This window comes from Lethenteron reissneri, chromosome 69 (genome assembly GCF_015708825.2).
Source record: "Lethenteron reissneri isolate LAM-NWPU_2019-01 chromosome 69, ASM1570882v1, whole genome shotgun sequence".
In the NCBI taxonomy this organism is placed as follows: domain Eukaryota; kingdom Metazoa; phylum Chordata; class Hyperoartia; order Petromyzontiformes; family Petromyzontidae; genus Lethenteron; species Lethenteron reissneri.
In genome coordinates this window covers 9,041,952-9,058,950 of record NC_083847.1, presented here as the reverse complement: position 1 = coordinate 9,058,950, position 16,999 = coordinate 9,041,952, and the positions used below count along the sequence as shown (strand labels likewise).

At 43.3% G+C, this 16,999-nt stretch overlaps 1 protein-coding gene across 1 annotated transcript; it reads left to right on the top strand.

Moving 5' to 3' along the window:
* The first annotated feature begins 24 nt into the window (after positions 1–24).
* On the top strand, positions 25–8,901 carry LOC133360487 (zona pellucida sperm-binding protein 4-like). The gene is given in 14 exon segments (XM_061579247.1): positions 25–131; positions 133–210; positions 616–689; positions 1,538–1,627; positions 2,652–2,773; positions 4,191–4,305; positions 4,869–5,003; positions 5,193–5,371; positions 5,670–5,767; positions 6,170–6,297; positions 7,255–7,444; positions 7,997–8,132; positions 8,269–8,362; positions 8,642–8,901. Coding segments are annotated over 14 exon segments (1,806 nt in total).
* Positions 8,902–16,999: the final 8,098 nt, after the last annotated feature.

The following is a 16,999-nucleotide window of genomic DNA, read 5'->3' as shown; positions in this document are numbered from 1 at the left end:
AAACAAACCTCTACTGATGAGACAATGAGTGAGTGGATCTGCTTTGATAAAATCTCGCTGATGAGACAATGCGTGGGTGGATCTGATCCAATCTGGATCGTGATCGCTGAGGGCTCTCCATATAAAAGGGGTCCGTGGCCTAAAGAAGGCGACGCAGCCGATTAATTTTACGATGGCGACCCTGCGAGTTCTTCTGCTGCTCCTGACCAGGTGAGGAGGCGGAGGAGCCTGCTGAGTGGTGTTCAGGGATGTTACTCAACATCTTTGGATAATGACGTCATGTGTACATTTGTAAGAGCGAGCGTATCCATATCGCTCTGGATAACTGACCTGCATGGAGAAATGCATTGAGATAAAAATGTGGAAGTGCGGTCCTGAAATGTCTCGCTTACACCATTTGTGGGTGGTAAGGGTTCCAAAGGTGGCATTGCGTGGCGCTGTTCACACCAACTCCATCGTGCACCGTGTTGGCCTTGAACAGGTGCTCCCTAAAATCGCTACTGGTCACTTACATTTTTTGGGGGGGGGGGGGGGGGGGGCGGCGGCGGCGGCAGTGTTTGCCTCTTTCCCTGCGTCCTCTGGTCTTGGCGATCACGTGTCTCGTACTTCCCGCAGCTTCCTCTGCCTGGGCTCCGTCCTCGCGAGGCTTCGCCAGTCGCTGGGACCACGGACGCTGGGGGAGCCGAGTGGTAGGGGGCGCTGCTGCCGCCACAAAACCACATCGCGCATTCGCTCAATACCACCTCGTGTGTACAGACACCGCTGTGCGCAAGACTAGAAGGGCGGCTTCTAGGTGAACTGGGAAAAGTGTTACCGGCGACATGAGTTGCCCACAAGAGCGCTGCCTGGACGAGGTGGGGGTGTGCCTTTATTGTGCGCTGCAGCATTCACGTGACGTGTCGTGATGGCTGCTGGGCACGGGGCCGGCATGGGGATAATTAATAATCCTCCAGCGCATGGAAAAGGGGGCGTTCAGGGAGGGACATTAACTCCCTTGCACGTTTCTTTTTACAATAATAACCCTTTTGAAAAATATGGCTTTTGACGGATTGGTACGGCTCTTGAAACTTTAATTAAAATAGTGAGTTGTACAACCTTGGACTCCACACGACTATACGTAACACTCACGTGGCAAAATCATCATGGACTTGTTCCTTTCCATTGCAGTAACAACGAACTTGTACACTCGCGTTGATAATTTGCATTTATCAGGCTCTACCTTGGCAACTTTCCACTACAATTTCAAGAGTCTAATGCAGGGGTCTACAACCAAAATATCAAGAGCCATGTTTCAACCTGTGGCTTCGAAGCTGCAGGTTGACGATCCCTGGTATGAGGTTCATACTGTCGAGTCGTGCACGTGCCTTTATTTAGTTTGCGCCAAATTAGAACGCTGCAACACCTAACAGACTTGTGTGCACAGAAAAGGTAAGGGACTGATGTGCGCCCACCCAGCAACCGGCACGGGCTGTGTTTTTAATTGCTCCCTAAGGTGTAGTTGATGTTGACGTCTCAACTTCTGAACTGCCTCCCCCAGGTCTACTGAAGCAATGCCTCTCCTCCACTCTGGGTTTCTCTGTGGGATGGCGCAGCTCCTCTGACAGTGATTACCGTGTCTTTGTACGGAGTGAGTCCACCAGCTTTCACTTCAATCGTGATGACACAATTAATCATCTTGATCCGTTGCATGATTGAATATATCAAGCTTCTCAAGGATCCTAGCAACTTGATTCAGGGCTGAGATTCTCTGGCCACTTGTTTTGGTCCCAACTGCTTCGTTTTCGATGCGTTCTGGCCTATGCAGTTTTTCCTATTCGGTGTCGCTTTTTAGGTTTTTTTGGTTCACTCTCCATTGTGAAATGTAATTATTATGAACGATGGGAAATTTAAGAATCTTTGGTTCAAAGCATAATATTGTATTGGGTTCATTTCAACTAGTCTAATACAGCAGACGACAATCAACCCTTATTTTTCCATAGGATAAATGCGTGTGTTTTTGACAATTCGTTTTTTACCCTTTTATCTGGCAACAAAACTGACACTTTTTTACAAAGAGTCATGTTTGCATTGACACAATACCTGCAGTCGGAATGCAAACAAGAACATAACTCTGATAATGTATGCACTGTCCTTGAAATTGATTGGTCCACACCCGAGACTGCTTTCCTTAGAGCCAATTATCATATTTTGCTACTGGCAAACAAGGTTCCAATGGTACATGTGTTTACTAAACAGTTGAATACCTTATCAATGCCTACGCAATAGGCTCTTCCTTTCATTGAAACATTTCATGCAAGGTGGTACCTTCTGTTATAAGCTGAACCTGGTGACTCCTGTCAGACTCTGGTTCTCTACTTGCATCGTCTGCATTTCCCACCGGAATCCTCCGTTGTCGACTTGGACGCTCTTATCGCTAAATCTGCCACGCAGCTATTAGACGAGGTCGTTGTGCAGGTTTGGGAGTACCGTAACTCCAGCAGTATATTGAGTATCCTGTGTCCTGGAGACGTCCCTGGTACTGTGGAGACTTCCTATTCGTGTTGACGCTGACACCATACTTTGTTGTTCTCTTGCAGTCACGCTACCCACATGAACTTGTGGTGCGCAATCCCGATGCATGTTTTTCTAACTTTTGTTCTTTATGTCTCCAGCGGTGCGGAATGAGGCCGTGGATGTGGAGTCTGTGCAGGGGGAGTGCGGCTTCTCCATCGCGAGGGACGGTGCTGCGCTCCACTTCACCGCTGCTGGTGATGCCTGCCACGTGCGCGTGGAGGTGAACACGAGGAGACCGTTGTGAATTGCGTCGATGCTAGTACCCGCTGGGACTGCTGTGGTAGTAGCGAAATTGATGTTTCGCAATCCATAACCGATGTTGTCTGGCCAGAATCGAATGGATTTTGTCTACCCCGGTATTTTTCCCTCTACGTTTGCGTAGCTCGTACATTTATTTCTAAAGTTCCTTCCAAGATTTTTTTTTTAGCTCATGCCGTCCACTCTGGAATTAGTATTCAGATGGTTTTTATTGCTTTTTCTATTTATTCCTACAAATTATTTCGATCATCCCTCGGTGGTAGCGACTTTGTTTCTAGTTTATACAGCAGCTTTCTCGACTGGTATCCCTATACAATCAATGCAGTGCTCATTCCATCTGTCTTGTTATCAAGATCTTACATCCTTTTTTTATCGGTTTACCTTGGTTTGCGCTTCGCATTTGTGCTCTTGTTCACTGTAGTATGCCATGTTACTACATTACTCTTCCAGCCATTCCCAAGTCCCCTTTCTTGACTCGCATTACTTGTTTGTCTTTATTCTCAGTCTCCTCAGTCTTATCTCTAGCATAATCGTTCTCTTTCTGTGCTTAACTGTAACGGATTTGCCATCTAGACGTCCATATAAACCAAAGTTGTCACCTTTGATAGAAGCAATGTGTTAACGGTTTACATCACACAACACTGCAAAACAAGCTTTCGGTTTATGCATTTCACGCCTGCCAATGGATGCAGCTTTCGCAGTACTATTCAATGCAAAGATGGGAATCGGAGCAGTTTGCTTGGTGTAGAATAATCGGCACTATGTATTGCTACAGAAGGTCACTATCCAAGCTGGCTTGTAAGAGACCAACATAGATGTAAGAAAAATATTGTACAAGGCGTAATTGTACATGTATTATCTAGGACAACAAAATGTAACGTTGGCAGACCTAACCAACATACGAGCTTTGTGCCAGAAAGATGTGCACTACTTGAGGTTACTTGTATACGGCATGAAAGTGGAAACCAATAATAAAATGTAGTTGACACAATGGACTATCTGCCCAGGGATCGTGATGCCCGTGTAAAGGGTGAGCATTTGTGAGTACGGTTGTTTTGTGGGAAGAGGAATGGAGGTTTTGTGGCAAGGTCAATATGGGACAATGTATCACACGTAGAGCGCAGCGCAGCATCCATTGTACAATAACAAGGGGTAACCTGGGAAAGTGATTTCGGACCCAGGAATGCAACCCCCACGTGCGGTCTGCCTGTCTTAATTTGGGTGGCAGGTGGTGGCGGGTTTCCTATTGACAGTTTTACTTGTCATTAAAATGGCCTCACCCCAAAACATTTAGAATGCACAATCTGCTGATTTTTGTTTTGAGCCTTCCTGGAGCACTGGCCCCCGAGTCCGATTTTGAGGGCTGCTGATTTCACCAGGACGGCAGGAGGAAGATCCAGGTGGAGCTGCAGGAAATGCGGCAGGGGCTGAATGGGCTCGTCTGGGCTTTCACCATCGACTGCCCTGAGAACCTAAGATCGGCGAGGGCTGGAGGTGAGTTCCATTGACTTGACTGCTAATCGGACCCACAGACTGCACTACCTCTGACTTGGTGCTCTAGAATGGGTCTGCTGGGTCAACGGCTGCCTTTTTGTATCGACCCAATAATGCCTTTCATGCCCTTGGCTTTTACTGGACAAACTTGCTGCTTGAATCATTTTCCGATGCAATGTCCCCCAGTAGCTGATTGCAATAGTTGCACCGTATCAACGCGTTTTCCTAATGCACTGCTGGTTGGTGCTGCCCTGGGTCTTGAGGGTTAATTTGACCATGCTTCACCACGCCGCTCCTTGTTGGCAAAGGTTGAGTGGCACTGACCTGCAATGCAACACATTGTGCTGCACTGCCATAGCCTTTTACAGCTAGTGAGCACGGTGTTTGCCCATCTTTGCAGTATACTCAACCCTGCTCCGCTTTTGAGATTGGGTGTATTGCCTGGGTGATTGTCATGTGCCACGTAACATTCATTCACATACTTGACATGTGGCTCAAACGATGACTTTTTAAGTACGTGTGGGGTTTTGTACGATGACCGGTTGTGCTCCTGCTGTTTGTAGAGATCGCCACGTGCTCTGGTCAGAGCAGGAACTTCCCATGCAACTCTGTGCAAAGAGTCCCGAGCGCAGACGTCTGTGCACAGAGTGGCTGCTGCTACGACCCCACTCTACGCCGCTGCTTCTACAGTGAAGCTGGTACGTAGCTGACTCAAAACAGAGGTTCCAGAATTTACTACCTAAACTACGCTCTTGCTGTGAGGTTCTATGTTGGCACAGTAGCATCCTGCTGTACTAGTTTCTGGACTTGTTGCATCACCACGGGCTACATGGGGCATCTTCCGTGATTCACCGAACTCTCCATTACTCCCACCATGCTCCACCCAGTGTGCACCACAGATGGGCGCTTTGTGGTGCCCGTGTCTCGGAACCTAACGTCTCCACCGCTGGACCTGAGCACCGTGCACCTGACTGGCAGTAGCAGTGCGCAGTGCAGTCCCGTGCTGGTGTCTCAAGACCTTGCAGTCTTTGACGTACCCATGGCAGCGTGTGGTGCCACTGTACAGGTACTAGACTCCTGGACTCTGCTTTGCCCTGCCCCCATCCTGATGGTTGTTTGGCCTTGTTGAAGTGCTGCATCGGACCCTTCACTATGTACAACTACTTGAGTACAATCATGCACGAATTGATAAAGAACAGCGTGGTCAATGATTGCGTGTCAAATGAATCTAGTGTCAAGCAGAATTCTGGGTATCCTAAAACCTAATTGAGCAATTTGGACTCTTTGCCAGTACCAGTTATCAGTCTTCTGCTTGATCACTCAATGGAAGTATCGTTGTGTAAACTACTTTTTGTTGTGACCAGTGGAGTGGGCAGGAGCTCGTGTACGAGTTAATGTTGGTCTCCGAGCGGGAGCTCTGCGTCGATGGAAACGTCGCCATCACCAAGTCGTCCACGTACAAGTAAGCACTGCCACCACCTCTCTGCACGTGCTGTGCTCATGAGGGTCAAGCACGAGATTGCAGAGGAGACCCACCCCAATCGATGGCCACTGTCACTGAAACATGAAATATTTGCAGCATTTCCCTGCAGAACCATGACCAATTTGCTTCCATATTCAACGATTTATTTCAAATTGGGACCTTCAACGCACAAGGGCGTCTCGTCTTCATCACATGATCTTTTTAACATCGCCTGAAGTAGTAGGAATATGGTTTATGGCTCATGTAAATACGGTATTAACCAAAGTTGTCCCTTGACTGGTACGTCTGCAAAGCACCCTGTCTGCTGTGTGGCTCCTGCAATCTCTTGCTGCCGTGAGGGCGTTGTGCATGACCTTTTGTTGGGTGGTGTTTGTTTACCAGGATGGTTCTTCAATGCCGCTTCCTTGGAAGTGGAGACCTGCAGCTTGGAGTGCAGGTGAGCACTCTGCCACCGCCACCTCCAGCCACAGCCACTGGGCCCCTCTCCCTGCTGCTCCAGGTCTTCACTGGTGAGTAATACCCTCCCACACCCTGTGCAGCTCTGAGCGGACAAATGGCACTTTAGGGGAACGCGGGTTGTGATGTTGCTCTGCCCAGGGCAGACTTGAGTCTGTATTCTCTGTATTAGCTCTGACTCGAAGCCAACTGAAAGTCATACTTATTTTATCTATTGCCGAGATAGCAGCTCAACCCTGGTTTAATTTCCCGTGATGCAAGCTGCATTAAAAAACGCAACATTAATCGTCATAGTTACTTGTTTAAACTGCAAACCACTTCAACAAACGCATTGCATACTAAGCTGTGCTGCCAATATTGTGAACCTGCCAACAGTTCATAATTAGCTATAAGGAAACTAGAACGACTTGCATATTCTCCATGGTACGACGTGTAACTTCAAATGCTAATTTCTGCTGAGGTTTTGAATCTAGCAGCTATTAGCTGAAACTGTTGTTGGTGTGGGGCTGACATTGAACGGGATGACACTGCCCCTACCAAATGTGTCTTTTTGCACAACCCATCAATCAAAACGGTCTCCTTGAGGGCATTGTTTACAGGAAAATTGGACTGGCTTTCTTAGCCTCATTTGTCAGGTCACATTTGCTTGAACAAATTTATCAATAGCGTCATTGGTTACCAATTGGCTAAAAATGGGACTAGCGCTTTGCCAACTGTTACCACCCGATTCCCATCCCATGTGAAAACGTGCCCCTTACAACATCTACAGACATTTAGAGATGCCGTTGTATAACACCGTATGTAAGTGAGGGTCACAGCATTTTATTCTGAAAATACAAATGAAATATAAACCACGGTTTATGCCAGTAACATGTTGAGGTGCACTAGTTCAATTCAAAAGTAATGCGCACGTTTTGGGGGATTTGTGCTTTGCCTTATCCAATGTGCTCTAAACAGGTCCTTTACACCACTAATCCACATGCCTTGTGAACATGTCTGCACACTGCCAGACAACTCCTACACCACGCCGTACCAGCCCTGGCAGTACCCGCTGGTAACGCTTCTGGGAACGCCGCTCTACGTGCAGGCGTCACTGCTGCACCGCACTGACCCCACGCTGGTGCTCTTCCTGAAGGACTGCTGGGCCACGCCCACTGCCGAAGCCACCGACCCCACGCAGTGGAAGCTTGTGGTGGATGGGTGAGGCTGGGCGAGGTAGTGCTCGATAAAACCTCACTGCCACAGCACGGCCTGCAGAGGCAACCTGGTTTGAGGCATTTGTTGTTTATTTTTCTTCCCCCACATAAGCAGTTGTGTAGTAATAGGTTTTTACCCTTTTAACTGGTACAACAACTGACGCCTTTTTATACAAGGCATCATGTTTGCAATAACCACAACACAAGTGGTCAAAATGCAAAAAAATAAACCACTCTAATGGTATGCACTGTCCTTGAAGTTGATTGGTCCACACTCGAGACGGCTTTTCTTAAAGCCTAGTCTCCATTGGTGTTGGACCCAGATGACGCCAAAAGGCGTAAAACTCAAAGACGGCGCACTATCAAAGTATTGAGAGCTTGGTAAACATTTACACTGAGACCTCCTTTACCAGTGGCAAAATATAGTAATAGATTTTTACCCCTTCAACTGGTCATCGGAGTTGTTTGTTTGCAGATTTAAATAAAGATGCGTGCATTCAATCCGATGCATAACACTTGCTTTGAATGGAGGGTAAACGGCACTTTTCCTGTGCAGCTGCCCCGTGCAGTCTCCCTGTTGCAGTGTGTCCTTCCCTGGTGTTGCTGACCTGCCACTGCCTTCTCACTACAAGCGTCTGGCACTCCAGGCCTTCGCCTTCATGAACTCTGACCGCAGCACCACCCGTGACCTCGTGAGTGCCCGATTCTTTCCACCCATTAAAAACCAGGTTACCATGGAGGGATGACGTGTACAACTGGAGGGCAAAAGGACTACCTAAAAACATGGGAACCTTTACCTACCGGAGCGATGCATTCTGTCTGCCACAGGTTTACCTGCACTGCTCTATCGTGGTGTGCGACAGCTCCAGCCCCAACTTCCTCACCGAGTGCAATCGGCAGTGTGGACAGACCAGGCGCTACCGTGAGCACCACCGCGACCTATTGAATATCTTGTGCTTGTTTACCCATAAAAGCCTCAGAGTAACGATTTGTCAAGAGGACAAAGGGGTTTTCATGTTGGTGGTAGCGTTGCTATGTTATCGTTAATTTAGAGCGCATTAGCTGTGACTTTGCAAACTGGTTTTTGACAAGCCGTGGCATGCCTTAATGACCTACTCGTTTTACTTTTCTGGGACCTGAATCCTTTGGTGTCCTTTTGTATGGACCAGTGGTCCTCAACCGCTTTCTGTTCTTGTTCCAGAGCGCAACGCCATCTCTGACGCTTCCAGCGTGGTAGGAAAGCACGTGGTGTCGCTGCAGGGCCCCGTGCTCTTTGAAGAAGCTCCTGTTAACGACGCTGCTCTGCTGTTGCTGGAGGCTCCCTCTTCATCGTGGGCCTCGGCTGGGACTCTGTCCTTTCTCCTCGTCATTGCCACAGCCGTCATTGCTCTCCTGTCTGCTGCCATTGCCGTCAGGAGGCGCAGGAGCCGGGCTGTGGCGCTCGATGGGAGTGGCTATTGATGACTACTTATGATTGCTGGAACTTGCATGTCTTGCTGACCATTGTTGTCACAAATAAAATGCTGAAATTCTCTACTGCTGTTCTGACCATTTACGAGGATTGTATGTGTGCAATATGTCGGAAGCGTTTGGCCACGTTTCTTCCCCAAGGCGAGTCTCCTCAATAGCAGCAACTTGTACTAAGGTTTAGGCTATTGGCTTCAAACAAGCAACTTGCCATGCTTAAAGGATCTGAATCCAGATTTATTTTATTACTTGATGAATCTTTCCCCTAAAACATGCTAATGTGGACATTATGTTCCAGGAACATTTCCCATCACATAAACAATTTCAAAGGTACATCAATGTGGTGCAAGGAGGGAGAAACGGAATACTGCTAGCTTTAGGTAAAAGTTGGGTTGTGGCATTACAACGCATCTGTCCAGACTATCAAAGTGCTGTTCCCCTGGAAAAGACAACCACCCCACCCACGCTGTGGAGGCTTGACGAGACATTCTTTGTGGCTTGGCGCTTCAGACCCTTGGGTTCTGATGCAGTGACGCATCCGTCTCCAGCTGCATTAGGGTGATTGCTGGAGAAACTCTGCCTCAACGCGGTTCCTCAATAGTTAACTGCTTGGGCATGGCCACCACACATGCCGATAGCCACGAGTCTCCCGTCTACAACTGCCTGAACTCTGGGACCTGTGTTAAACCATCTGCCTGGAAAACTCTGCTGTTAGGAAGACCGTTTGCATCAAACACGGCCTGGAAATCCTTGACCCCCTCCCTGAGCATGGCCTCCTACCTTTATAAAAGTCAACCTGAATAGCGTTTCTCGGTAAAGTCCTCGCACTAAGAAGGATGGACAACCTGTAATTACCATTTCTCCTGGACTTGCTCAATCCTACATGATGACGCATGAAACGGTACTCCATTTTTTCGGAGTGATTTGAACGTTCCTTTTAAGTCGTACCTGTTAAAATTAGAAAACACACGAAACATCTACTTGACCTATAGCCTGAAATATCATGGTATAAAATTACTTTGTCCTGAACTGAACGTTTGTAATAGTACACTGTAAAAAATATCCGTAATTTTACATGTGAAAATACTTTATTTGCTCACGGAAAAATTACTGTAATGAAAATTTAAACGGAATATCCGTAAATTACGGAGTAGTTCTTTGTGGAATAGCTCGAAGAAAAGGCGGGAAAGCGATTGAGCAACTTCCTTTTCAACACGCAGCCATATTTCTATTCCTTGGTTTTTGCTGGTAAGACTCTCTGAAATCTAAAGGCATATAAAACACATACTTAAATGATCATCGACAGGACAGCTTTTTTATGTTTTTATTTATAAAAAATACAATTGGACAAAGGCCAGGACCTCAACAAAACGCTAGTACATAGCCTACAGTTTAATAAAGTGATTTTAACGGGTTGCAAAGTGTTCCTGGAGGGCTTAACTACCTATTTGAACTAATTAGTGTTAATTGGACCATTTGAATTTCTCTTCTCGGTTCAGGTGTTGGTCATTTTGGGAGACCTAGAACACATGCTAGACTGTGGCTGCCAGGCCCAGGGTTAAGAACCACTGCTGTGGAGGTGCAGCAGTGTATACTATGATGCTGGTTTGTTTAGACTTATTTTCTAAGCCATTAAAGATTAGCCATTGCACACACAATGTTCAGGTGCTCAATATGTGACTTTAGAAATGCCTCAGTCACTGCTTATACAAGACACTGCAGGCAGCATAGAAATGTGCATAATGCAGTTTCTTGTGGATTTCCAACTTGTGGTAGTAGATTTTAAACTTTTAATTCCTTTAATAGTCATGTTACAAGAGTTCACCATAACTTGAGAGCATAAGCATGTTCAAATACACGACGAAATAAATCTGTAGCTTTGAAATGTTACTGGGATTGTTGCAGTTAAGAATGTGGAACCTTTAAAGAGCTTGTAGGTCACATGAATTATCACCTGCAGGAGGGCCTAGAGGTTATTTGTCCATTCGAGGGATGTCGTAGGAAGTTTACATTGAAGTCATCATTTACTTCCCATATATCTAGATATCACAAGGGCTGGGGCGTAACAAATATTTATTCAGCTTACCTGAGTGATGCTGTAGAACAGCCTCATCTACATGAAGAACAGCCAAAGCTACATATAGAACATCCCGCAGAAACTGATAACCTAGCTGAGGTAGGAGAGGAAGAGACACACTGACAATTTAGCCCAGTTTTACTTAAGTTTACAGGCAAAACATCTTGTTCCAGTCTCAACGATCACACACATGGTTAGTGCAAGGCACTTCATATGCAAATGGTTTGCTTGTTGTACTTGATTTTGATGTGGGATACTTAAGACTGGGGCAGATAGCATGCATCATAGTAAAAAATTAAAGTGAGGTGTTTTTTGTTCTCCAAGAAAAGATGTCTAACATTGTACCTGATATTGGTGTGTATAAAGTAGAACACATTTGCCAGAGTAAAGTAATTTGTCAAAGCTCTTCTATGATTCATAACTACATGCCTCTAACATTTTATCACAGAGGGGAAAACTGCTTTTACTATTGAAGCACAAACTTGTAACGATGGAAAGAAAGCTGCTGAAGGTGGCACTGCCATCCCTCTGTGAAGACACAACTGAAAGCCTACTACAAAGGCTGCATGAGATTGGGGTAGAATGTAAAGACGATTTAACCCTGTCAAAAATAGAAGACCTGGAGAGAATTATGAGACCAATTCAAGGTCGAAAGCTGCTGCACGCATTCATAGCAGGTATGTTTTTTTAAAGTATTGCAATGATAAAAAGGTAGCCTATACTATGAATTCCAATTTACTTAAATTGATTGCTGTGTTTCTAATAAAATGGTGATGATTTCTTATATTGACACTATTAACTTCTTGGGTATATAAACATTTGTTTAATGTGATGTTGGTTGCATAAGTATGCAGTGTTTCCCGCAGAAATTTGCATAGGCAAGGCGGTCTGAAACGGAAAAGCCTTCTGGAATATATAATATTTGGTGTATGTAGATGCTTTATAAACATTATGAGGCAGAACTCATTATTTGAAAAATTAATGTTTATTTTGACTTTCTTTTTTGTTTGTTTTAACTTCAGGACCATCAGCTGCTGTTGAATCTCCCTGTAGAGTTGGATTATGCAGATCGCCTGAGATGGCAACATCAGGAACATGTGTTGGGGACAGATTTGAAATTCCGTGGCACATAATGCCACCTGCTCTGATCCAAACTTTAACTGATTAAAAAAGGCCAACTCCCATGCTTAGAAAATAAATAGTGAAAATAGTTGGGAATGAACTTCTATTTATTTGAGGCATCCAACATCTGAGCATTTTGAAACTCTGATTGGGATTCCAATTCAAACTAAATTGGCAGAGGAGCTTTCCAAAAAAGGACCAACGATCACAAAATTCATCTGACAAGTAAAAGCAGCCCCTCCAGATCATCTGAGCACTGAAAATGATGACAACAGCAACACTGAATCACAACAATCACTGGGCCTGCTGCTTCTTTTGGCTACCTACTTAGGTAACAACCCTACAGAACTGGTCGTTCTTAAAGAGGTTAATTTATATTTATTAATTAACTGATTAAATAATGCGTCAAGTTATAAAATACAATTACCTGTTCTAAATTGCAGAAATTATTTGTTTCAATTATGTAAATGAATTTAGTGTCCAGTCTTGGACTCTACTATATCGAAAACAGTCAAGGCAAATTGACTAACAACTAAAGGGAAATACCACTGATTTAATTTTGCTTTATGGCCTGATCAGCCAGAATATGATAGACCTCTACAATATGCATTTGAATCAGCTACAATAATGTCATATTTTTTGTATTTTTTTCGTAAAGGAAACTGAAACCGCCAGTTCCATAGTGAAGAGACACCTTCCATCCACCCCATGCATTGTTTCCCTTGGTAAGTCAATTTATAGGAGAACATTTACATCTTATTTCACAGATCCTGATTAGCACTAATCTTAGACTACCAATGATTTAGGTAAGTAAATAGAACTAGTGTTAAAGCCTGTGACAGCCCTCCTAAGTGTTTTGCTCCAATGCAAATTGTATTTAACTATGTATTTAACTACAACTGAACATTTACATTTTCACAATTTCACAAAATCAAGAGGAACATCTTTTCTTCTTCAGGAAATCTGTTTAGTTAAATTACTGTCATTTTATGACTTTTGCTTTGTAATTGTATTTTTCAGGCAAAACGGTGCTGACTGTAGGCCACATCATGGTTGCTGTAGATCAGATCATTGTGAATGACCACCTTCATTCTCCACTGACTGCCTTGAGCTTTTTCTTTGCTACTTATTACGTATTAAATAGTCAGTATCCACATACTGCAACCCTTGCACTGGAATTCATTCAAAGGTAAGATTTTAATCTACTCCACATACTTTAAAATAATGTATGGATTTTGCGGGGCTTGTGGTATGCTAGTGTAACCTTATTTATTATTTTTGGTGGGTGATTTCTGCATTGGCTGTCAAAAACAGGACTGGATTCTGCGATTCTGATAATTATTATGTGCTGTGAGGTCGATGCACCTATTTTGCCATTTTGTATATTTTAAGTTATAAGACGAAGAAAAAATACCATCATGCAGAACACTTCCTTTTTAAACGTTTTATCCAAATTATAATTAGTTTTTTAATTACTATATGTCTATTTAGGTTCAGAAATAAAGTAATAGCGAGTAACTTCAAACTTATTCCACATGCAATTAGATCTTAATATGAAGCTTTTGTGACTGCAGGAATCCATACTCTTTGGTTCTCTCGGTAAAGTCATGTAGGTAGAAAAAAATAAAACAAATATAACCCGTAAAAACAAAGTTTTTCACTATAAATCCTTTATATGCATGGCGGCTAGAGTCCTCTCGTCCTCTGGCTTGAGATGGCTGCCACCTATGGGTCAGATGATTGCATTGCACCATTAAGCAATTGGTAATTAAATATAATATTTTTGTCCTAAAAAGTGTAAAATTTTGGAAAACATTTTTCACGAACATTAATTGTCACGCACAACGAGTCTGTGTGGAAAATGTCAGCTCGATTGGATCACGGGAAGTGGGTTAAAAAACGACCGAAAGATTTGCACGGTCGTAAGCAAGCAAGCGAACTTAATATAAAGGATTTAAAAATACAAATAATAATACTTTTTTGTTTAATCTTTCTACCTACGTAACTTGACCGAAAGAACCAAAGAGTTTGTAATTATATGTTTTACAGGGCTAATTAAATACTTGATGTTTTATATTTTTGATAACATATGATATACTATGAAGTATTGAATGACTAGACAGATACTCATTTACATATGCAGTGGGTTCCAACATGCTTAAGTTGTTGATTGGTTCTTAGTTTATTTGGTTCAATACTGACCAGAAAATCAGCTTGTTTCTGTTTTTGCTTTTTTTGTTTCTCCTTCCTAACATTTATCCTTTTATATTTTAGATGCCTTATTGGAATTAATCCAGAACGATCAAAAAACGAGCAGAATCGTGGAAAGAATAGCCACAACACACACCACCGAATCCTGAGACTCCTTTCGGATCTGAGAGACTTTGAAACCCCATGGAAGCTCTAAAGTCTCTGAAAACACTTTTGAAGACATCTCAACAGCACTTAAGATTTTTTTTTCAGTTTACATTGTGTCTATCATACCGTAGGTGTATGTTTGTTTACAATATGGCTGCCATACCATGTCAGATTTTCATATTGTTAAAAATAAAATGAAACTGAAGATCTGACATGGTATGGCAGCCATGTTGTACACAAACAAACATACACATACTGTATTACAGACACAATGTAAACTGATAAAAGACAAATATATAAAAGTACTCTAAAAGTTTATTCTACCCAGTGTATTACAATCTCAATACTGATAAACTTTTAACCACTACCTCATTCCTTTGGAGTTGGGACTCCTTTCTTTCTATTTGAAAAGTGTTAAAAGCAAGTTGCTGAATGCAAAAACAGATACACGTAAACTATTCAAACTTTTGAAATTACTATATCAAGAATAAATATCAAGAACTAAACCAGTTTCTTCCAGTACTTGCTGAAGTGTTTGATTCTGGTGCTGGTTCTCCAGCTTGGAAGCTGTAAAAACTCTTGGAAGTTACTTGCTTTTTCTTCTTCTCATGTTTGTTCCAGATGATTGTACACATCCTTACTATACAAAGTTTATCTGTAAAAGGCTAATGCAGAAGCTTTTTTATTGTTTATTTTTTAAGATCGTTTAATAAAATAGGGTATAATACTTTCACAATTCCCTATTTTAAAATATGTTCAAATGCATGTACTATTTCATAAGCCAATGTATGTAGATTTACATATTAAAAAGAAAAGACAATAAAGTCTTTCACACTACAAGAGCAGTTTTTTCTTTGTTTAGTTTATTGCCAGGAAGAGGTAATGGTGGGGAGCAGCAGCCAAACTGCCCGTGTATATGGTGAAACATATTTCCATTTAAACTAAATCTAATTTGGGTTTTATTTGTTTATAATGGGCATTTTTTTATATGGAGTGTCTTTAAAAATATAGAAATTTACAGTAACACAATAAAAAAAATCGGTCAAATTACAGAAAATTTTACTGGCAACTTTCTGCCAGAAAAGTTACTGTTAATTTACAGATCTCTATTTTTTTACAGTCATGGGATATATTGTTATTTTACTGAATACAACTGTGTTTTTACGGAGAAATGACTGTAAAAAAAACACGAATGGTGTTATGTGAAAATACAGTAATTACTGTGGTAGCGGCTAAACACCTGGAGTGAGTGAAACCGATACTTTTTAGATCACCTTTTTTCTGGGTCCTTTCCATCAGGGATGAGCAGTGCGACGCTGTTCAGAAACGATGGAAGCTGCCAAGGATACATACTGGCCCACCCCGTATCTCAGCGACCTACAACTCCATCGCCGTCTATGTGCAGAGTATGGATAGATACTCCAGTCACATTCTTGACCTGCACCTTCAGCTATTTGCTGTCACCACAGCGCTTAAAAACACGAGGTGGGGGCTGGGTGGTTGGATCAAGAAGCCTGCACTAGGAGTAGATTAAAGTGAGGATGGGGGTGCACAGTCCATACGCCCACCATCTTCAGTCAAGCCGAACAGACTCAGGTGGCATGAGGAACTCACAACGACCTTCATCTGGCCAGAGCTATAGGGGACAATCGGAGATTTGATTTGCTGAATACCGCCGTTGCAGGTCCCCACCACTGATTTGTAGTCAGAGTTTTTTTCCCCTCACCAAAGCTTACCCATAAGGCAGTGGGGCAGTGGTTCGTAAGTTGTAGATGCCTCTGGGGACCATTGCAGATCCAATATCCCCTACTGGTTTGGCCTGGTGTCGTGGGACACCAGTTTCCATGGGCTGCCAACGGGGAGGCATAGTAGGAGTCTTGGTGATAAAAAGGCTCTGTACTGGCAAGAAAAACTTACGCACTCAGTTTCCTGTTTCACCATGATGGCTAGCCATCGGCAGCATTTGGCAGCACGGGTAGCAAAACACAGCAAGCAAGCGAGCATGCAAGCAGAGCAGCAGGCATGCAAGCAAGCAAGTGGGCATGCATCTACGCTCATCATACTTACTGCACTAGGCGCATCGCATCACCCTGGTGTTTGAGACAACCACCAACCCATAGGCAGTAGATATGACTGTAGAGTAAGTCGATACTGCTGTAGAATCAGTAGATACCACTATAGTCAGTAGATACTACTATAGTCAGTAGATACTACTATAGTCAGTAGATACTACTATAGAGTCAGGAGTTACTACTCTAGAGTCGGTAAATACTACTGAACCTATTGCATGTAGGTTGTGTTGGTATATATTCCTACAAAATTAAAATAAAATTGAGTGGGTGGGGGGGGGTCAACAATTTTTGGAAACCTGTTGGAAAAAAAGTTTTTACCCCCCACTTCAATAACTTTTTTATTCAGGCCTTCTGGAAGGCTCTTATAGTTTTGTTGACGGACAAATGTAAAGACAAACTGAACACTTTTCTATTAACTTAGTGTTTGTATGTAAATGAAATGTTTTTTGAGAGAAGACACGTT